At 46.2% G+C, this 22969-nt stretch overlaps 1 protein-coding gene across 2 annotated transcripts in view; it reads left to right on the top strand.

The window, feature by feature from the left end:
* The first annotated feature begins 6070 nt into the window (after nucleotides 1-6070).
* Nucleotides 6071-22969, top strand: part of PLXND1 (plexin D1) — a 68244-nt gene continuing 51345 nt past the window's right edge. For both annotated transcript variants that reach the window (XM_085864053.1, XM_085864052.1), the window contains exons 1-2: nucleotides 6071-6842; nucleotides 11819-12722. In XM_085864053.1, coding sequence (XP_085720179.1) covers nucleotides 6553-6842; nucleotides 11819-12722 — 1194 coding nt within the window. In that variant the 5' untranslated portion in view covers nucleotides 6071-6552. The remainder of the gene's footprint in view (nucleotides 6843-11818; nucleotides 12723-22969) is intronic.

Raw genomic sequence — 22969 nt, 5'->3', positions numbered from 1 at the left:
ACTGTATCGAGCTGTGCATGAAGGCCTTGTAGGTGGACAGGAGTTCATGTGTGCCAAGGAAGGACTTTGTACAACGGAGGATGCCCAGTCTGCAGCTGGCTTTGGAGGCCGACTTTGAAATGTGGTTTGCCCAAGAAAGATCATGGTTGATAGTGAGACCCAGGTGTTTGAATGACTGAAGTTCCTCCAGAGGATTGGGAGGGTTTGCTATACTGTCCTGTCAGAGAGCGATCGTGAGAGTGTGAGATTTGTCAGGATTGAAAGTCATATGCCAAGTGTTTGACCAGCTCATGAGTTTTCAAGGTCTGAAGAGAAGGAAGAGGCTGCAGCCTGTCTGTCGGAAGGATGAAGGATGTCACGACAGAGGGTGGAGTCATCAGCAAATGGATAAAGAGGATTTTCCAGAGAATCAGAGAGATAGATCATTGATGAAGATCATGAATAAGACTGGGGGCCAGAACACTGCCTTGGGGGCACGTCTGCCTTGACAGGGAGAGGAGATAAAAGGATTCGGTTGAGAGCCACACATTGGCTATGAGAGTAGATGAAGTCAGTAAGCCATGTGTGGAGTTGGCCTTGGATGTCATAGGCAGAGAGTTTGGAGAGAGGGCCGGATGCCAGACTGTATCAAAAACACGAGATATATCCAGACACGGCCCTAATCTTATGTCTGACAATGTGGCCCTCCATCCATTGTTGGGTGAGTAGAAGCAGCATGTCCAAGGTTGAATGACCTTGTCTAAAACCAAATTGGTGATCATGGATTAGGTTGTTGGGGAAATGGAAGGATTTCATATCATCTGTGATGATAGATTGACCTTGCTGATGATTGGAAGTAAGCTCATAGTCTGTAGTTAAGGGGATCAACTTTTGCACCATTTTACGTAGTGCATGATGTTGGCGGATTTCCAAGCAAATGTAAGATGACCTATGGTAAATGACAGGCTGAAAATGGCAGAGAGAGGAAGAGCAAGAGCAGCAGAGCAGGGTTTTAGGACACGTGTGCTGATGCCTTCTGGTCGAGTTTCAGAGTCAGAGGCGAGGGTTGAAAGAACATTCTCCACCTTCTCAGGTGGAAAAGATATGGAGTCCAGGAGCAGTTGGGTACAACATGGAGGGATGGGTACCAAGAGTGAGGGGTTTGGGACACAATATCTGGAAGCAAACACAGAATTGAGGTATTCACCCTTCTCACAAGCCAGAGTCGTCTGAAGTGCCATTTAAAGAGAGGGAAGGGATGGAGGGGAGCATACACCAGAGATGGACTTAACATGGTGTCACCAGGTTTTAGAGGAGGAAGACAAGTTTGAAAGTACATCTTGAGGTTGGACAGATGATATTTTCTCACTCTCCTGAGAGTGGACACTCACTCGTTGCTGACTTTTTGGAAGGCACTAGCATTGCCTTCAGTCAGATTTGCCTTAAAGGAGGAGAAGGTAAGTTGTTTCAGAGTAACTGCTTCACCACAGGATTTGGTGTACCATGGGTGGAAAGAAGGCTAGTATAAATTGAAAACGACATGGGATGAATCTGTGCATGAAGGAGAGCAATTTTCTGTGAAGAATTCCCAGGTTGAGTTAACATCAGGGGCAGTAGATATAGGAGACCAGTCTTGAAGAGAGATGGCTGCTTGCAGTCCCTGCCAATCTGCTTGGGTGAACTGCCAGATTCGCCGGCATTGAAGCAGCTATCTGAGAATAGAATAGAATAGAGAATAGAAGGCCATGTCCTGAAGCCCAGAGAGTGCACAGGACAGAGTCGCCTCAGAGCTTGTCCGGAGAGGAGCAGAAAGGAGCACAGAGTGCGGAGGAGAGAAGGAAGTAGCCCATAGTGCAGAGGAGAGTAGAATAGAAAGCCCAGAACATGGCTTGGTTCTTGTGGAGCTGCTTGTCCCGAGTGCACACAAGAAGTGATGCGGCATGCCTTTGGCATATCCGAGACACCGGAGAGGACTTCTCGACTGGGTCTGGATGCCTCGGGGATGCCGCTGCACATCCCTTCACTCCGCATTGCCATTCCACCACCAATGGACCGGCACAGCCCCGTTGTGTTGTGTGAGGTGAGGGAAGGAGTCGAACCCATGCTCCGTTCTTTTCTTCTCAGTTTTTTTTTGTCTCTTCTTCATCCCACATTGAATGATGGGCATAAATCTTTTGTCTAAATAAGATTGTCCAAGAATATGTGTTTAGGTTAAGTCTGCTCTTCTATGCCTTTTGCCTGTAAATACTCGCTTTAATGATTCCTTGCTTGGTAAATAAAGAGCTGTAAATAATGCGCTTTTCAACATTGATTGCTTGCTTCTGTCTGTAAATAGATTATTGGTTGAATTCTTTCAAATCTGTGTCGGTTGTTCTTTCCTCCATTGGTCCAGCGTAGTCCACATGTATTGTTCGCTGGGAAGTTGTATCCCACCGATTGGCTCTACAGGTTAGCCGTCACGTAATTGTGGCTCCGCTCTGCTGCACCTGATCAGGTAAAATAAGACAAGTATGCATCGAGGGCACGAACCCCCCTTCATCCTGCCAACCCAACAGAAAGGTAACACATGAAGTAGTGAGAACCCTGCCAGGATTGACAGCACCAACCGGCATTCGTGGTTGACTAGCAATGCTCCGGGCCACAGAGTTATCCGTGGCTGGTGGCATCAGGACCGGACGATTGGTAGGAATCCGAGCGCTTCCCCTCTTGGTGAACCTTGAACCCCGAGTCCGTAACAATATATACCAGAAATCTGTTTATAGAAACCCTGCCTTATACGTTTGTAGTTTATTAATTCCTGGTGTCACGATGATCCAAAAGACCAACTTGCTGCCACCCATTCAGAGGAAGGGACCAGTGCTGAGTAGCAATGCCTATTAAGATTTGAGATACAAGATTCAGGAAATTGGTTTTTTATTTGATTAAAACTATCATTTTAAAAAGGAGATGTGGTTCTGAACCAGTCAACCTCTCTTCTGGAAAGGAAACCAAGCCGAAAACCTGTTTTACAAAAGATAACTTCTGAATTTATGACAGAAGCAAAATAGAGCAAAGATTGAATTAAAAAGATTGAAGCAAGGGGTTCTAATTTTCAACGTGTTTTCCTGGCTCAAACCCTTCGGCGATGGCTAGGCAGCTCAGGGTGAGTGTGTTTACCACTAGGGCCGAGGCTATCATGAAATAACTAAAGGCCCCAATGACCTCATGCCCAGGCTCAACATTCAATATCAGTCATAGCTTGGAAGCTTTGTTTGATCAGCTGTCTGAATGTTGTCTGGTCCCCTTAATCTCTGAATGTTGTCTAGTCCCCTTAATCTCTGAATGTTGTCTGGTCCCCTTAATCTCTGAATGTTATCTAGTCCCCTTGATCTCTGAATGTTATCTGGTCCCCTTGATCTCTGAATGTTGTCTGGTCCCCTTGATCTCTGAATGTTGTCTGGTCCCCTTGATCTCTGAATGTTATCTGGTCCCCTTGATCTCTGAATGTTGTCTGGTCCCCTTGATCTCTGAATGTTATCTGGTCCCCTTGATCTCTGAATGTTGTCTGGTCCCCTTGATCTCTGAATGTTATCTGGTCCCCTTGATCTCTGAATGTTGTCTGGTCCCCTTGATCTCTGAATGTTGTCTGGTCCCCTTGATCTCTGAATGTTATCTGGTCCCCTTGATCTCTGAATGTTATCTGGTCCCCTTGATCTCTGAATGTTGTCTAGTCCCCTTAATCTCTGAATGTTGTCTAGTCCCCTTAATCTCTGAATGTTGTCTGGTCCCCTTAATCTCTGAATGTTATCTAGTCCCCTTGATCTCTGAATGTTATCTGGTCCCCTTGATCTCTGAATGTTGTCTGGTCCCCTTGATCTCTGAATGTTGTCTGGTCCCCTTGATCTCTGAATGTTATCTGGTCCCCTTGATCTCTGAATGTTATCTGGTCCCCTTGATCTCTGAATGTTATCTGGTCCCCTTGATCTCTGAATGTTATCTGGTCCCCTTGATCTCTGAATGTTGTCTGGTCCCCTTGATCTCTGAATGTTGTCTGGTCCCTTGATCTCTGAATGTTATCTGGTCCCCTTGATCTCTGAATGTTATCTGGTCCCCTTGATCTCTGAATGTTGTCTGGTCCCCTTAATCTCTGAATGTTTTCTAGTCCCCTTAATCTCTGAATGTTGTCTGGTCCCCTTAATCTCTGAATGTTGTCTGGTCCCCTTGATCTCTGAATGTTGTCTGGTCCCCTTGATCTCTGAATGTTGTCTGGTCCCCTTGATCTCTGAATGTTGTCTGGTCCCCTTGATCTCTGAATGTTATCTGGTCCCCTTGATCTCTGAATGTTATCTGGTCCACTTTCCCTCTGAATGTTGTCTTGTCACTTTACCCTCTGAATGTTATCTGGTCACATTACCCTCTGAATGTTATCTTGTCACATTACCCTCTGAATGTTATCTGGTCCCCTTAACCTCTGAATGTTATCTGGTTCCCATTACCCCCTGAATGTTATCTCGTCCCCTTACCCTCTGAATGTTATCTGGTTCCCTTACCCTCTGAATGTTATCTCATCCCCTTCCCCTCTGAATGTTATCTGGTCACATTACCCTCTGAATGTTATCTGGTCACATTACCCACTGAATGTTATCTGGTCCCCTTACCCTCTGAATGTTATCTGGTCCCCTTACCCTTTGAATGTTATCTGGTCCCCTTAACCCCTGAATGTTATCTGGTCCCTTTACCCTCTGAATGTTATCTCGTCCCTTTACCCTCTGAATGTTATCTGGTTCCCGTTACCCCCGAATGTTATCTCGTCCCTTTACCCTCTGAATGTTATCTCGTCCCTTTACCCACTGAATGTTATCTGGTCCCCTTCCCCTCTGAATGTCTGATCCCCTGAGCAGGAACTTGGAATTTGTTCATGGTGCCGGCGATAACTTGCCTGTACTCTCTACAAAGGACGGCTTAGCGTCCATCCGAGGGAGGGCACACACTTTGATGCCTCACCGTGAGTCTGCGAGACACCAGGATAACTGTTTATAGCTGGGTCGAGTTTCGAACCCAGGGTTAGTTACTGTTTATAGCTGAGTCGAGATTTGAACCCAGGGTTAGTTACTGTTTATAGCTGAGTCGAGATTTGAACCCAGGGTTAGTTACTGTTTATAGCTGAGTCGAGATTTGAACCCAGGGTTAGTTACTGTTTATAGCTGAGTCGAGATTTGAACCCAGGGTTCACTGCTCAGAGGTGAGTGTGTGTACCTCCATACCAGGCCATCCTGCCAGCCCCTCTAGATACTGGATTTAACACCGTTTTAGGGAAGGAAACGGGCAGATTAAAAAAAAAACACTCGGAAGTGAAACCAAAGAGAGGATTTTAATCACAAAGCAACACGGAAAATGTCTTTCGAAATGGATACACATTGTTAACTTGAATCAAAATGTCAACACGATGTACACTCCATGATGCTGCACTCCAGAGCTCAGAATCAACACCCGTGGTGGACATTGCTCGTCTTCTGATGAAACACCATCAAATGATCTGATGTCCCCTAATGGTATACCCATCGGTGGAACCCTTGGGGCCGCCACAGTGGTTATTCAGCAGGTCATGTCGTTAATTTGAAATGATGGTCTTCTAGTAAAGCAAGGTGAGGAGCAACACCGTTTGGTGGACCTTTCCTGCCTTATACACCTCCGTCCTGTTCTTTTGAATGTGGTTCATCTCTGCAGATGCAATCAGAGCCGGCACGCTCGTTTGTCTATGGCAGCGTCATGTCATGTTTATTTACCGTTTCACCAAATGGTCTTTATACCCGTGAAAACGACAATTTGTACATTATTCTTATTACACGCGAACTCGCCCATGCAATGGGGGGCTTCCTTATCAGTGCGACCCTTTCCAAACGTGGTGTGCTCCGGTGATGTTTGTAAGGTCACCGCCGATGTCGATTTAAAACACACCCTTCTGGTCGATTTGATCTCTGTTTCTCGACCGGACCACTGGTCGCCATGCTGGGTCGTGCTCCAAGGAGCGATCATCGTTGAGCGTGCAGGAAAGGGAAGCGCGCACATTGTGCGAGACTAGGGAGGAAACGAATAGGAGGGAGGGGAGAGGGGCACGGTGCAGGGTAGGCATCGAGCAGGAGTCGAGAGGAGAAAGCCTGGAGAGTTCAGCTGCAAGAGGGAGAGAGAGAGAGACTGAGACTGAGACTCGGATTGGGAACCTTGCAGAGGGGATCCTAGTGGAGGAGTGGTCCGTGTGAGGCATGGATGATGAAAAGTCTGCCAGAGTTGGAAACTTTGTAGAGACAGGCTGGAGACCATTCAAACAGGTCCACAACACTTTATGAGAGTTGAAGGCTTTGCAGAGACAGGTTGAAGACAACTGAGAGAATCGTCCATTGCACAGATATATTATAAGATTGAGGAGCACCTTCTGTCCAAAACCTATGAGGAAAGAAAATCTATGAATGATCGAAGGAGGACTGACTTTGGACACGTTTTGAATGCCGAGGATCCAAGAACGTACTTTATACAAGAGATCCAGGTTTGGAGAAAAAGACATCTTTAGACCCTGAGTAGCAAGAATAAGCTGAGATGATACAGGGAATCGTGGCAGGTAAACAGATGTCTCTCCAGGTTCTGCTGATCTCATTCGTCCTGAGCTGGACCCCGAGCACAAGCTCGCTCCACCTGAATGCCTCCGTGGTGCTGGAGGTCTCGAACAAGTTGCTTTCAACTGGAGGTCCAAATGGTTCTGTGTACGTCGGATGCGTTAACCGGGTGTACCAGTTGAGTGCTATGCTGGACCAGCAGGAGGTGCTGGATATTGGACCAAAGATGGACAACACGCTATGCCATGCACCTTCTGTCATGAAGACCTGCAGGTGAGCACTTTTAACTCTATTTCACTCGTTTCGGTTATTCATGGAAATCCGGTCTACATGACTGAGCATAACACCTGGGGCCGGCAGGATAACTCACCTCTGAACTGCCTAGCCTAGGTTCGAATGTCGACCAAGCTATAAAATATCATCCTGTTTCGCATCCAGGGTCAGGCATCGATGTGTTCACCGTCGTTCAGAAGGACGTTGAACGTTGAACGTTGAGTCGGCGGACCCCTCTGCCAGCATGGGTCGTAGGTGGACGTTTCTCGGAGTCTTTCGTGAAGAGTATGCGAGTTATCGCTGGTGCCCTGAACAAATTACACCTCCCTGCCAAAATTACCTTCAGTCGAACGTCAGGCCTGGCCAGCCAGCTCGTGGCAGATTTCGGCAAAACACTTTCTTGAACGACTCCGCGAGAAGGTGGGAATAATTGGCAAAACTATAGTGGTCGTCGTCGTAGTAGCAGTCATAGACTGTGAATGTGTGCTTCTCTTAAATATTTATTCAACTTTCCTTTGTCCGACAAATGGGGTATGTGGTTTTCCTTATACTTTTTTGTATTTTGAGTACATTTGGTACTTTTGTTTCGCTTATTTACACAAATACTCTGACTTGGCCTGTTCGGTGTTCGACGTAGATGGTGCTCGTCGTTCTCTCGAAGTGAAGCATTCAAGGAGACTGAGAATTCGAAGCTGCTATTACTAATAATAAATTATCGCCACCAGACAATTTCATGTTGTTTTCCACTTAACCGCAAGCAGCCACACCAATGATGGAAAACTACCAAATCCCAAATGCAACATTCGAAATGGCACTCACACACATTCCCAAATTGCAACTCTCCTTTTTCCGCACAAGATACCTTGGATATAACAGAGATGCCGCTGCTGGGTTGCAGCAATGTTATATCTTACCATTCCTTTCGTGCGGTCAAGGGTCGCCATTCCGACCGACGCAGGTTACCCTGAATGGTTATTACCCCAGGAAGGTGGTACTCATTTCACCAACCTCAGAAGGATGACAGGCTGAGTCAACCCCACCTGGCGTTATTTCAATGGTGCAACAGGGACTTTGACTCAAGACCCTGAGATATTAAGCCAGCCACCTTAACCATTAAACCGACACCAGGCTTCATGTTATATATATGATGTCCTGATAGAGCGTATCCATCTTTACTGACTACAGGAGGGTACCAATAACCACGGCACGGTGAACCTTTCACAACAACTTGCAGCATCTAAAAAAAAACACCCTTGCGTCGAATCATGCAACAATTTCGATACAAATTCATGATTTTTGTCAGCATTTGTTTCTGACTTTTTGTTAAAGATTGTATCAACAACTGCCACCCATTTTTGATGGACACCTCCCAACCATGCCAACTTGGTGTGGTGCAGAGACTGCAAAGGAACTCCTTGATGATGTGCAGTGTATTTAACCAGGGTGCTGCACATTCATCTGATGGGTGAAAGATGAGATTTACCTTTTGCCATCGAGCGATTAACACGTGCACAGTTGGTTCACCTTCACACGCAGGGTTCTTGGGAGTGTCCATGTCCAGGAGGGGAATGGTGATTTAATCATTGAAGAGACTCAGTTGGTTGACCGACAATTGGCTCTTCCAGCTGGTGATACAGATAGCATCAGCAGGACACTTTATTTCTGGTTTTGAGTAGGAAGACTGCTGAAATTAGCCATGAAGTTGTTAACTCGATGTGAACTGACACATTTCGTCTTTGGAGGTGCCGATAAATTCAGATTGACCAAATGATCATCTACATGTTAAGTCCTAATGTGGAGGTCAAACGCAATGTATATATGTATATATTTTATACATTTTCTAGGCTCGTGGAAGAACTCAGACACAGAACAGATCAGGACACGACATAACAAAGAAAACAGCACGAGAAAGGGGAAACGCCAAAAGCAGGGCGGAGGGAGATAGTAGACGGAGATGGAGAAACATGGGATGCAGGTAACGATGAGGGGTCGAGAGAACACAAAAGGGTGGACAAGATGGATACATTAGCAAAATTTTTGGAGTGGTAGGGAGTGCTTTAACGGGTGTAGAAAAGTCATCCTGCGTATGACTGCTAATTATGCCACCGATGCAGTGCCCCAGTAGGTTTGAGCAGCAATTTGGAATTTGGCCAGAACGTCGCCCAGAGTACTCAATTCATCGAAGATCTTTAGCATCCACCACCTGAGGCTAGCACATGTATCTTGACCTGAGCGTCCTTCCAAGACACGGCACACATTGATGCAATGCTCTCACCACGATGCACCATGGTGATTAATTGAGAGTTGGGTCAAGAATCAAATCCAGACTAGACAGATCAAAGGTGAGTGGAATGTGTGTTCCATCTCTTCGAAGTATATTGAGGAAGGATGTTCCAGGTAGCCACCTCTCAGTTATCCTACCAGCACCAAATGCTTTCGACAGTAACGCTGATCGAGGCCATTTTTCAAGTAACACTGTTGACTTTCTGTCTTCCTGTTGACACTGTGATGGTGTGATTTTTGAGAAGGAATTACACTAAATCAATGAGTCTGTTCAACGAAATTTTAATAGAGCTTAATCAACATAAACTACATGGCCAAAAGTATGCGGACACCCCTTCTAATGAGTGGATTTGGCTATTTCAGCCACACTTATTGCTGACAAGTGTATAAAATCAAGCACACAGCCATGCAATCTCCATAGACAAACATTGGGAGTATAATGGGCTGAACTGAAGAGTTCAGTGACTGCCAACGTGGCACCGTCATAGGATGCTACCTTTCCAACACGTCAGTTCATCAAATTTCTACCCTGTTAGAGCTGCCCTGGTCAACTGTAAGTGCTGTTATTGTGAAGTGGAAACGTCTCGGAGCAACAACAGCTGAGCCGTGAAGTGGTCGGCCACACAAGCTCACAGAACAGGACCGCCGAGTGCTGAAGCACGTAGCGTGGAAAAATCGTCTGTCACCAGTTGCAACGCTCACTACCAAGTTCCAAACTGACACTGGAAGCAACAGTCAACACAAGTACTGTTCGCCGAGGGCTTCATGAAATGGGTTTCCATGCCCGAGCAGCTGCACACAAGCCTAAGATCACCATGCGCAATGCCAAGCAGCGGCTGGAGTGGTGTAAAGTTCTTGTGGCTGAATGGAAGCAAATCCCTACATCAATGTTCTAACATCGAGTGGAAAGCCTTCCCAGAAGAGTGGAGGCTATTATAGCAGCAAAGGGGGGGGGATCAACTCCATATTAATGCCCATGATTTTGGAATGAGATGTTGGACGAGCAGGTGTCCACATACTTTTGGCCATGTAGTGTACCTGTTATCAGACCATCAGTTCAGATTCATTCAGGCTGACTGGCTGGCTGGCTGGCAGGGACTCCAAGTCATACCATAGGCTGCAGTTATACGAGTTCTTCTTCAAGGAACTTTGATGCAGTGGGAAGCTATTCGGCCCATCGAAGCCTGCACCAGTGTTGCCAACTTATGGTTGCTTGTCCGTGCTCTATCTTTTAAAATGCTCAGCTCCATTAAGTAAGGAAGCAGTCTTTGGTATGACTTTTTTTTAATGATTTGGTATGACATACCATTTTTAAAGTCTTTGGTCTGACTGCCAGGGTTCGAAGCACCAACCTCCCAGACTCAGAGCAGACGCTCTAACCATTACGCCACCGAGACTGGTGGTTGCTGCATTATGTGTGACAAACTTTAATTATACAGTTATAATGGGATACTGTAGTTCGAGCTATGAAGATTGTTCCAGTGTTGAAATTGTTGTGGAAATAAAATTTGAGCATTTTCGAAACCCAAAGTCATTCTCAGCACCTGCTCACAGGTTGATTTTCTTTTGAAAGCCTTCCTTTTCACATGACAAGGCAGGGAGGTGTTTGTTAGCAGCCTTACTCTAACTAGTAGTTTTCTTTTTAAAACCTTGTATGGAAGTGGAGATTTACAAGGGTTGATCAATCGGTTTCTTACCTGGTGTTGAAAAACCGAGGTTAACACCTGCTTTTATGCCAAGTCATTGACTTATTAATAAACCCTAAAGTGTTTGTTCACTACCTGTTGTACTTGCAGTTGTTTGCTCATCTGTCTACTTTTCTTCGTCCTTGGCTCCTTCAATCTTTATCCTTCCAGTGTCTTTCTTTTGAGTCATCATTTTGGGAAAGGTTGATCTGATCTGATGCCTGGAACATGCATACCTTTCAAGTTGCCTCATGGGGCAGCAGGGCAAGCTGGAGATAAGTAAGGGTCCTTACGAGGCAATTTAATCATCGCTATGTTCAATTCTCTTCGGATGTATTGTCATGCTCGCTGCCCAGCCTTCTTTGTGTGTTTTTTGTATGTAGCATTGGGCTGTGAGTAGCATCATTGGCCAAGGGGGCACGGTTGCATCGCTAATGCAGCACCCCATGTTGCTGAGAACAGGAATTTGTGGCTTGTTCAGGGTGCTGGTGAAAGGTCGCTCACTCTTCGCGAAGGACACCATGTGATTTTTAACATCCACCAATTAAACGTTGATCCCTCAACCGGTTAGTGAAACACCAGAATGGTAGTTTATAGCTGGGTCGAGATTCACTCCCAGGCTGAACAGCTTCGAGGTGAGTGTACATTGCTTTACAAGTAGACATTGCATGACGGTGTACACCCTGCCTTCAGAAGTTATGTTAAGCTGGCTGTCCAACCTGTTAGTCCAATGTGTATCGACGTTAAATATCCCATTATAACCGGAGAACAGGAGGCCGTTGTGTGTACATATCCTGGTCAAGTTTTTAATTCCTGCCTTCTCTACTGCTTTGACATGTGATGATAAACACCCCCCACTGTACTTGTTGCTACGTAGAGTGGCTTGACAGCACAACTCCCAATCCGATTTGTATTTGAGGATGGAACATGTAGTTGTTGTTAAAATTGTTTTCTTATTTTTCACAGCACTGCTTTTATTTTTTACATCTTTATTTGTCGTCTTTACAGTGAGCCTCTCTCATTGACGAACAATGTGGTGAAGCTACTGCTGGTGGAGCCAACCCAGGGGGTTCTGCTCGTGTGTGGGAGTTTGTTCCAAGGTTCATGTACCTTTCATTCACTTCACAATATCAGTAACATCACATCATTTTCATCCTATAAACAAAACACAAAGTCTGTGTACGTGGCTGCCAATGATCCCAGTCCAAACGCGTCTTCAGTGGCAGCGCTAGTCAATGGGGTGGATGGACACCCTGCTCTCCTGGTGGCCTCCACTTTCACGGGATTTGGCTCTGATTTCTGGAATCATCAGGAACAGGATTTGAGGTATGAAAACAACCCTGAGCTGACACTTCGGGCATTGAACCTCTATCAACCTGACCAGTTGTTGAACTATGGGGAGACAGAAGATGGCTGCGCAATGCGCATCAGTAGTGATCGAAAAAAAAGTAACCGGTTGGAATTCTTGGCCATCTTTGTTGACGATGAACATAACTTCACATACCTTGTGTTCAACAATCGCTCTGGAAAATTGAAAGAAAATGAGATGCGAACGGCACTTGCCCGGGTCTGTCTGAGCGGTAAATGTGTGGACACCAACAGTGGGGCATTAAAGGGCAACAACCTCGGGCAGTCCTATGCACAGCTTGGCCTCAGTTGTAAAAACTCTGACAACTCCTACATCCTCTCAGCCTCCTTCTCACCCTCTGAACACCGAGTCTACGCCGTCTTTCAAAGCTCTCCAGATGGAGCTTCAGCTTTGTGTTGGTTCTCTCTGACCGAGGTGGATGAGAGGATCTCTGCAGCACGACGAGGATGTTTCCAGAAAGGGGAGAAAGAGCTTGGCTTGCTGCAAATCAGTCCTTCGGATAAACAGCAGAACCTGTGCTCTGTTATGCCGTTGGGTAGCAAGGTAAGCTCATTCTTATTACATTGATGACAATGATACAATACACAGGGGCATCCTCATCATAATAAATAAGGTTATAATTACCCTGCGCACGCGACGCGAAAAGCGGGGTTAAACAGTTGCTTCATGTTTGTCCATCTTATCAGTTTATAATCATCAGTTTAGGATCTAGGAACAAATTATTTCAATCAAATGTTATATTTTTACCATGAATCGGAACATGATAAATAAACAAGTAGATGCGCATGCATACTTAGCTTGCAAATGGGAGTGGTGAACAGGAGAAGAGTTGGTAGTCAATGTGTTCAATTTCGACAAGTATGTTGATCGCCTCCGTTTACTTGTAAAATCGAAGTTTTTTTTTCAAGTATATTCGTCAGTCAACTTTGTATAAGCCTGGTGTTGGCGCAGTGGTTAGGGCAGCGGCTTGGGATCCAAGAGGTCCTGAGTTGAAGCCCCGTTGGGCCACTGAATTAATACACCAGGGGGTTGACTCAGCCTGTCATCCTTCCGAGGTCGGCGAAATGAGTACCAGTGTACTGGGCCGGTGTATACCCCGGTTAAAATAGGTGTACCATATCCCTGTGTCGTAAGAGGCGACCAGGGTTGCGTCAGGAAGGGCATCCGGCGTAAAACATGTGCCAAATCACGATGCGGATCATACGGATGATCTGCTGTGGCGACCCCTAACGGGAGCAGCCGAAAGAGGAAGAAGATTCGTCAGTCAACTTTGTCATTACCCTCGCCAGAGGAGAGGGTGTTGCATTTGGGTCCGTTTGTTACGTTTGATGACATTCCGTCCTCTGTTTGTGTGTTTGTTTGTTTGTGTGTTTGTTTGTAGGCACGATAACTCGAGAATGGAAGAAGCTACCAATGTCAAATTACACCACGTGATTCAGGAGGGTGATGGCTAGCGCTGATTAAATTTTGGTTAAAATCGGTCAAAGGTCAAGGTCACAGTGAGGTCAAACATTCGATTTTTGATGGTTTGGTACAGAATCATCGTAGAAACTTCTGGTTTACGTCGCTACCTTCTCTAGAAACAGCTTTTATTAGACAAGGTCAGAGGTCAAGTTGACGATTTCGTAAGTACCAGTCTATGACTCCTTGTTTGTGTGTGTGTTTTTGTTTGTGTGTGTGTGTTTGTGTGTTTGTGTGTTTGTTTGTCGGCACGATAACACGAGAACGGAAGAAGCTACCAATGTCAAATTACACCACGTGATTCAGGAGGGTGATGGCTAGCGCTGATTAGATTTCGGTCAAAATCGGTCAAAGGTCAAGGTCACAGTGAGGTCAAACATTCGATTTTGAAGGTTTTGTACAGAATCATCGTAGAAACTTCTGGTTTGCGTCGCTACCTTCTCCAGAGACATCTCTTATTAGACAAGGTCAGAGGTCAAGTTGACAATTTCGTAAATACCAGTTTATGACTGCTTGTTTGTCCGGTTGTCTAAAGCCCAAACAGCTGGACCAATCGTTCTTAAATTTTTATACCTGATAGGCAATCCACCTGAGACGGTCCATGTCCAAACCCCGTCTCAATCGGGCTAAACATCACGACGTGACGTCACACAACGTGAAAACACATTTTTGGACATAACTCAGTGACCGGAAGTCGTAGCGACTTCCGGTTGACACCAAATTAAACTTCATTCAAATATCTAAATAATTACTTAATGCATCTTATTACAAATTACGCATAGTTTTCGCAAGCGTATGACGTCAAAGTTTTGCCTCTTGACGTCATTCAAAAAAATATATTTACGCTCGTTTGCAGCTGAAACTACTGAAGCAATCGTTCTCAAATTTTAACACATGATAGCCAATCTTGCTGAAATCGTCTGGGATCAAATCACGTTATAATCGCACCTAACGTCACGACGTTACGTCAAAAAAAGGTGAAAACAAGCTTTTGAACATAACTCAGTAACCGGAAGTCGTAGCGACTTCCTGTTGACGCCAAAACAAACTTCAATGGAATATCTAACTGTTTTAAAATGCATGTTAGTACAAATTATGCACAGTTTTCGCAAGCGTATGACGTCAAAGTTTTTAGCTATTGGCGTGATTTAAAAAAAATTCTATTCGTTCTACAGGTCACAATTCTTAACCGATTTGGATGAAATTTTAACAGCTGATAGAAATCCACATTGCAAAAAGATATGTGACTTTTGGTGATGTTATGAACCAATGGGGAATCTTGTGAATTACACATGGCTATTTCTCAAACAGTTTTGAAGCCTGGTGTTGGCGCAGTGGTGAGGGCAGTGGCTTGGGTTCCAAAAGGTCCTGAGTTCAAGCCCCGTTTGGTCACTGAATTAATACACCAGGGGGTTGACTCAGCCTGTCATCCTTCCGAGGTCGGTGAAATGAGTACCAGTGTACTGGGCCGGTGTATACCCCGGTTAAAATAGGTGTACCATATCCCTGTGTCGTAAGAGGTGACCAGGGTTGCGTCAGGAAGGGCATCCGGCGTAAAACATGTGCCAAATCACTATGTGGATCATACGGATGATCCGCTTTGGCGACCCCTAACGGGAGCAGCTGAAAGAAGAAGAAGAAGAAGATTTCTCAAACAGTTTTGCACTTATTATATTGAAACTTATACTATATATTTATGCATGTAATATTAACATGTGTACAAAGTTTGATCGAAATTGACCCAAGGTTAAGGTCAGGGTAACCCAAAGCATGAGAAACACACATATAAAATACATATTTTTGTTTAACAACATATTTCAAACCTGATAACGGGATCATAAAGCTGGTTGAAAAGCAATGTTCCGAGGTACTTTCAAATATTTTCTACGATCAGAATGAAGGCAACAAGCACCGATGATAAGTTGTTGAATGTCAAATGGTGGCTTTAAATGAGTTGTGAAAATTTTCAATCTGCTGCCGTTACCATGACAACGCGCGCCTGGTAATTGTTATTTGTGACGTCGCGTCATTTTATTAATGTACGAACAAATAAACCACACATTCCATGACATTACAGCTTGGACCACCACACGGAAAGGTCAACTAATTCGCCAAGTGTCGTGCTCAGCACGATTTTTCATTTGTTTGTCTGTCTGTTTGTTTGTTTGTCCGCACAGAACTTTCATGTTTTTCTCTGCAACCGCTTGTGGGACTGAGACAAAATTTTCACCATTGGTGCAACTGCTCATGCAGAATGTTTCAACGATAATTATGACGTCATCGGTCATGTGATGTGGCAGCCATATTGGAAAACGGAAAAAATTTGGACCTCTGTATCTCTGAAACCGCACCAAGGAAAAAATTGAAACTTGGCACATAGCAAGTACTCCTCATCGGGAAAGAGTGTGATTTTTATGACATCATAGGTGCCCTTGTTATGACGTCATAATTGTATATAGAGAACGCCACATCCAATCAGTATGAACATTTTTCAGGGTCATCTAGGGATAAACATCAGGTCAGGTTCGATCTGTGACCTGCTACAGGTACCATGTAAACCTGTACGAACCTGTTCCATGGTCGGGTTGTCGGCGACTAAACCGTCTCCCCCACCAGGTTTTCTGGTGAGGAGGGTGTTTGGATATGGACACCCAGCAGGATTAAAAACAAAACCTGTCAAAGGGCGGAGGAGCTCCTTGTGAGCCAACGGCCATCCATATCTAGTGCCCAACTGTGTCTGTGGACGTCCTCCTGCAGTTGGGTTACTTTTTTATGAGGAGGTGGGTGGCAGGATTTGCACTCCGGCCACTGTAAAACGCTTCATTCCGCAAAACGCAAAAACGCAAAAAAATCTGAAAACCCACTCCGTGGGAGTACCTCCTGTGCAGCTTCCCCTTGCAGGGCAGCTCACCGGATGACGGGATTGGGGCAAAGCCTTCGGGACCCCCAATCTTTGATGATAGGAGGGAAACCACGGGGTAACATCCCTGGGTCAGATTGCGGGAGAGTGTGTCGGAGTGATGCTGAGGTGTCGTCCACCAGACGGCGGTCTTCTTGGGTTAACCTGAGGCGGTCCCTTCGGGTGGGTGCCTGGAATGTCCTATCCCTAAGAGAGGATGATCACCTGTCTCTGTTATCATCTGAGCTCAAGCGTTTGGACATCGGGATTGCAGCTCTCTCTGAGGTTCGGAGACCAGATTGCGGCGAGATAATGGTGGGTGGTTACACCTACTATTGGTCTGGTCGCTCTGATGGTTACCATACCCAAGGAGTTGCTGTAGCTGTGTTCAATAAGCTGACCCCAATGATAATTGAGGTAACACCGGTCAACGAGCGTATTATGAGATTAAGGATTCGTCACTCCTCAGGTGTCATTTCCCTGGTCTCTGTTTATGCTCCGACTGAGGCGAGTGATCTCACCGTGAAGGATGCATTCTACGCCACGCTCGAGTCTGTGGTTGATCAGTGCCCCAGACGAGATACACTTCTAGTCTTGGGGGATTTCAATGCATCGACTGGAACTGATAGGGATGGTTATGAGGTGTGTGTTGGTCCCCATGGGTCAGGAACTATGAACCAGAATAGCACTAAGTTCCTTGACTTTGCAAGAAGTCATGGACTTAGGGTGGCTGGTTCATGGTTTCAGCGCCCGCAAACTCATCACTGGACTTGGTATTCCAACGCTGGCGGTGTGGCGAGGGAGATTGACCATGTCCTCATTGATGGTCGTTGGAGGATGATCCAGAACTGCAGTGTCCACCGGAGTGCTCAGTTCCTCAATACTGACCACAGGCTTGCTGTAGCAACTCTAAAGCTGCACCTTAAATCCTGGAGAATGGTACCATCCCAGCCGAGGCTGGATGTTGGAAAGCTCAGGGATGAGAGAGTAGCTGAGGAGTTTGCGAACAGGCTGAGTGGACACTTGGTGGTCTGGGTGCTTTGGGGGGTCCTGAAGAGTTGTGGAGTGCCTTCAAGACCACCGTCCTTGATGTTTCCGGTGGATGTCTTAGAACTCACCGCAGGGCGAAGAAGAATTTTGTCTCTCAAGGGACACTGGATACCATTGACCAGAGTCGCAGGGCCAGGCTGAATGGCAGAGCTGAGCTGTTCAGGGAGCTGAGGCGTAAAACTGTACGTGCACTGAGGGTGGACAAGGAGGCCTATGTGCGAGGAATCTGTGAGGGGGTAGAGCATCACCTGTGGACAGGTGATTCTCATCCCGCTTACAGGGGAATTTGCGCATTGCGTTCATCCAAGCCCATCCCTCGGAGCACTGCAGTTCGAGCAGAGAGTGGTTGGCTCTTAACAGAGGAGTCTGAAGTGAAGGCCCGCTGGGCCGGTTACTTTGAGCGGTTGTACCAGGCTGATCCCCCAGCTGTCGAGTTGGACGTCAAGGGTGTTACAATCCCTGTTGCTGACCCTCAAATCAACTGTGGTCCACCTTCGCTTGTGGAAACACGGGCTGCGGTAAACCAGTTGAAATGGGGCAAAGCTCCAGGGATCTGTGGCATCCATGCTGAACTTCTCAAGGCTGGTGGAAGTGCTGCACTCGTGTCGTTGCATGCAGTTTTGTGCTCTGCCTGGAACACAGGCATCATCCCAACTGACTGGAAGAGGGGCCTTGTTGTCCCTCTCTGGAAAGGGAAGGGTGATCGCCAAGACTGCAACAACTACCGAGGGGTGACGCTGCTCTCAGTGCTGGGCAAGGTCTTTGCTCGGTTAATTCTTGATAGGGTTCGCCACCATCTGCTTGAGCACCAGCGTCCAGAGCAGTCAGGCTTTACACCAAAGAGGTCAACGATTGACCGTATCCTTGCCCTTCGTGTCCTCACTAAACGCAGACGATAGTTTCAGCAGGGGCTGCTTGCAGCCTATGTTGATCTCTGTAAAGCGTTCGATTCAGTGAATCGGGATGTCCTCTGGAGGATTCTTGGTCTTCGAGGGGTGCCACCAAAACTGATCGATCTGATGTCTGAACTCTACTCTGGTACTCAGAGTGCTGTGAAGTGTGGTGGTACCATCTTTGACTTATTTCCAGTTGTTACTGGAGTTCGTCAGGGGTGTGTACTGGCCCCCACACATTTCAGCACTTGTATGGACTGGATTTTAGGGAGGATGTCGGAGAGATCAAGCTGCGGTGCATCGTTTGGGAATGTCAAGATCTCGGACCTTGATTTTGCAGATGATGCAGTCATCTTTGCGGAGACTTTAGACATCCTTTTGGGGGCCCTCGAGGTGCTGAATGAGGAGTCGGAGCTGCTGGGATTACGGGTTTCTTGGGTCAAACCTAAGATCCAGACTTTCAATGACTTCTTGGATGCTGCTGTCCTGTCTGTGTCTGTTTGTGGTGAGGATGTTGAGGTCGTGGAGAGATTCACTTGCCTTGGCAGTGATATTCATGTCTCTGCTGGCTGCGAGTCAGATGTCAATAGACGTCTGGGTCGGGCATGGGGAGTCATGGATTCACTGGATCATGGGGTGTGGCGCTGCCGGTACCTGTGCGGGAGGACGAAAGTCCGAGTCTTCAGGTCCTTGGTACTTCCAGTCTTGCTCTATGGATGCGAGACTTGGACCCTGACCAAGGATCTGAGAAAGAGACTTAATTCCTTTGGTACCAGGTCTCTTCAGAGAATCCTTGGCTATCGCTGGTCGGATTTTGTGTCCAACGAGCGGTTGCTGAGAGAGACTCGGATGAGATTTGTTACCTGCATAGTCCGTGAGCATCAGTTGCGGCTGTATGGACATGTGGCTCGTTTTCCTGACGTTGATCCTGCTCACCAGATTCTCTCAGCGAGGGAGTCTCATGAGTGGAGGAGGCCAATGGGCCGACCACGTGCCTCGTGGTTGCAGCAGGTTGACCATCATCTCAAGGAGATGGGGATGGGCCTGGCATCTGCCTGGGGGATGGCCAGACGGAGGCCCCTGGAGTACCAGCGGAAAGTGGACGCAGCGACGCGCTATTCTGGCACATGCTCCCATACCTGACCTGACCGAGGGATAAATTGGTCCACAGGAAAAAAATTTCATGATGTCATCGGTCAGGTGATTTAGCAGCCATATTATTATTATTTTTTTTTTAAACCTTAAAAAATCGTTTTCTCTGAAGTGGTTGAACAGATCGATGCAAAACTTTACACGTATGACCGCCTGTCCATTAGGAACAAAAGGTTCACACATATGATGTCATTGGTCACATGGTTTCACAGCCATATTGGATTTACCCTCAAACCTATAAAAAATCTTCTCCAGAACGGCTGGACAAATCGAGGGTAAACTTCACACAAGTGTTCCCCAAGCCATGGGTGTGCAAGTGGCACATAGCAAGTACTCCTCATGGGGAATGGGTGTGGTATTTTTATGACAACAAAGATGCTTGCCTTCATTATGACGTCATAATGTGACATCCGATCAGTATAAAAAATTTTGTGGGTCATCTAGCGATAAAATGGTCCACAAAATTTTTTGATGACATCAGCGGTCACGTGATTCGGCAGCCATACATGTGTATATATATATATATATATATATATATATATATATATATATATATATATATATATATATATATACATATATATATATATATATGTATATATGTGTATGTATATATATATATATATATATATGTATATATGTGTATGTATATATATATATATATATATATATATATATATATATATGTGTATGTATATATATATATATATATATATATATATATATATATATATATATATGTATATATATATATATATTTAGACCTTCAAAAATATTCTTCTCTGAAATGGCTGGAAAGATTGAGGTGAAACTTTGCACATATGACTGCCTATCCATGAGGAACAAGTCATACATATGACATCAAAGGTCACATGGTTTGGCAGCCATATTGGATTTACCTAAAAACCTATAAAAATACACCACTCAAAAGAAGTCCTGATGAGGGTTTGCAATCTCTGATTGCTCTTTTTCTTGTCGTTTTTGTCAATATTTGCATGTCCTTTTGCCCTACCTGCTTATAATATACCTGCTTGTGTTATTAATGTACCAGTTCGTCGCATATTTTCCCTACTAGTCCAGCATAGTCTGTACGTAATTTAACCGGGAAGTTCTGCCCCACGTAATTTGCTCTTGTTAAGTCGTGTATTCGCAGCTCTGCTTGGCTGCATCTGATCCGATGAGTTAAATAGAGTATCCATTGAGGGCATGAGAACCCCCCCCCCCTTTGGTGCGGCTGTCCACACGTAAGGTATCACGTGAGGTAGTGTAACCCTGCTGGATTGACTACCAATCGGCGCTCGTGATTGCTTCAGCATGAGTGACATTTGCTCTACGGCTAGGATACGGCGGCCGTACCCCCCCCCCCTGAATTGCTAGAAACGTGCGGCGGCCACAGAGTTTCTGAGGTGGCCTCAGGGTGCCCCTACGCTGTATGGCTATCTTTTACAGGCCGTAGGGGTCTTCGTGGAATTAAAGCGCGGAGTTATAACTTTTTTCATTTCTAGGTTGGCCGTAGCAATTCGACAAGCCAAAGCCATGACGTAGATGTGTTCCACATCGACCGTACGTAGGGCGTACGGTGGGCTTGCATTATTCGTGCGGCTGCCATAGGCTCTTATCAATGAAAAATGAATTTTGCCAACCCCTCCCCCCCCAAAAAAAAAATTACGTTCGCCTGCGGTCGCCTTGCGGGACCTTGAGGCTACCTTGCGTCTGCCTTGAAAATTATATGGCCGCCGCAGGGACGCCCTAAGGTCACCGTGCGACATCAAATCAAAGACCGTACGGCACCCCCACGTTTTCGGTCTCCACAATTTTTTTTTTTTTTTTTTTGTATACCTTGGTCGAGGCTCGTATGAGAGCTAACACACAACTCACAGCAAGGAGGCATGAGGCAAGAGGGGCGGGAGTGGAAGGGACAAAACAGTGGGGAACAGACACATTAGGTGAACTGTGGAAGGGAGAGGGATGGGGATGGGACGGGGAACATGGCGAAGAGAAGATGGACATTTCAGGGACTTTCAGGAAGGAAAGTAGGAGAAATGAAGGAAGTGGGCTTGGGTGGATTATCGGGGGTAGAAAAGATCGAGGATTTGGATGGGGGAAGATAAGAGGTGGTGGTGAACAGCTGTTTTGAAAGCCTGGAGGGAAGAATGGGAAAGAATAGAGTGAGGAAGTTTATTCCAAAGGCAGGAAAAAGAGGAATGAAAGAGTGAAGATGAGCAGTGATTCGTGATTTTGGTAGTTTTACCAGAAGGGGGTTGTTGGCGGACCTTGAGCGCCCTGTGGAAATGTGGTGGGGACAAATCGCAGAGAGAGCAGGGGGGCAAGGCTGGAGAGGAGTCGGTATAAGACAGAAAGACCACCGACCAACCTGCGGTGATTGAGTGAGAGGCCCAAAGACTCAGCTTCATTGCGGGAGATGCCGATGATCTTAAATGCCCTGGTTTTGACAGCATGAAGCCGAGAAAGGTGGGAGGCAGGAGCACCAGCCCAGAGGGGAGAGCAGTACTCCATCAGGCTATGGACAAAAGCTTTGTAAGTGGTCAGGAGCTCAAGAGGGCCGAGGAAGGACTTTGCACGACGGAGGATTCCCAGTCGGCGACTGGCTTTTGAGGCGAGGTTGGAAATGTGACTTTCCCAGGAAAGGTCATGGCAGATAGTGAGACCTAGAAGCTTGAAAGAAAAGACTTCTTCCAGAGGATTGTTGAGAAAGTGGATGGGGGGGTTTTGTAAACGGTCCTTTCGAAGAGACATAGTGAGAGTGTGAGATTTGTCTGGATTGAAAGACATGTTCCACGTGTTGGACCAGTTTGTGATTTTATCCAGATCTGCAGTGAGTGAAGAAGCTGCTGCTTGCCAGTCTGAGGGATGACAGATGGTACGGCAGAGGGTGGAGTCGTCGGCAAAGAGAAATAGAGGATTTTCCAGAGAGTCCGAGAGATCATTGATGAAAACCAGAAAAAGAACAGGGCCCAGAACGCTACCTTGAGGAACTCCAGCCTGCACAGGAAGAGGGGATGAAAGAACTCCATTTAGGGCCACACGTTGACTGCGACAGGAGAGGAAGTCTGCGAGCCATGAGTGGAGATGGCCTTGAATACCATGGGAAGAGAGTTTGGTGAGTAGGGCAGGGTGCCAGACTGTGTCAAAAGCACGTGATATGTCCAGGGATACGGCTCGGATTTCCTGTCTGGCATTGAGGACCTCCATCCATTGATGGGAGAGCAGAAGCAGCATATCCAGGGTAGAGTGACCTGGTCTGAAACCAAATTGATGATTGGAAATCAAGCCATTGGAGAAGAGGAAGGATTTCATATCTGAGGCGATGATGG

Source organism: Eptatretus burgeri, chromosome 18, assembly GCF_056783735.1.
Source record: "Eptatretus burgeri isolate ZD-2024b chromosome 18, Ebu_testis_v1, whole genome shotgun sequence".
In the NCBI taxonomy this organism is placed as follows: Eukaryota; Metazoa; Chordata; class Myxini; order Myxiniformes; family Myxinidae; genus Eptatretus; species Eptatretus burgeri.
Note: the sequence above shows the minus strand (reverse complement) of the source record. Positions and strands in the feature narration are given on the sequence as shown.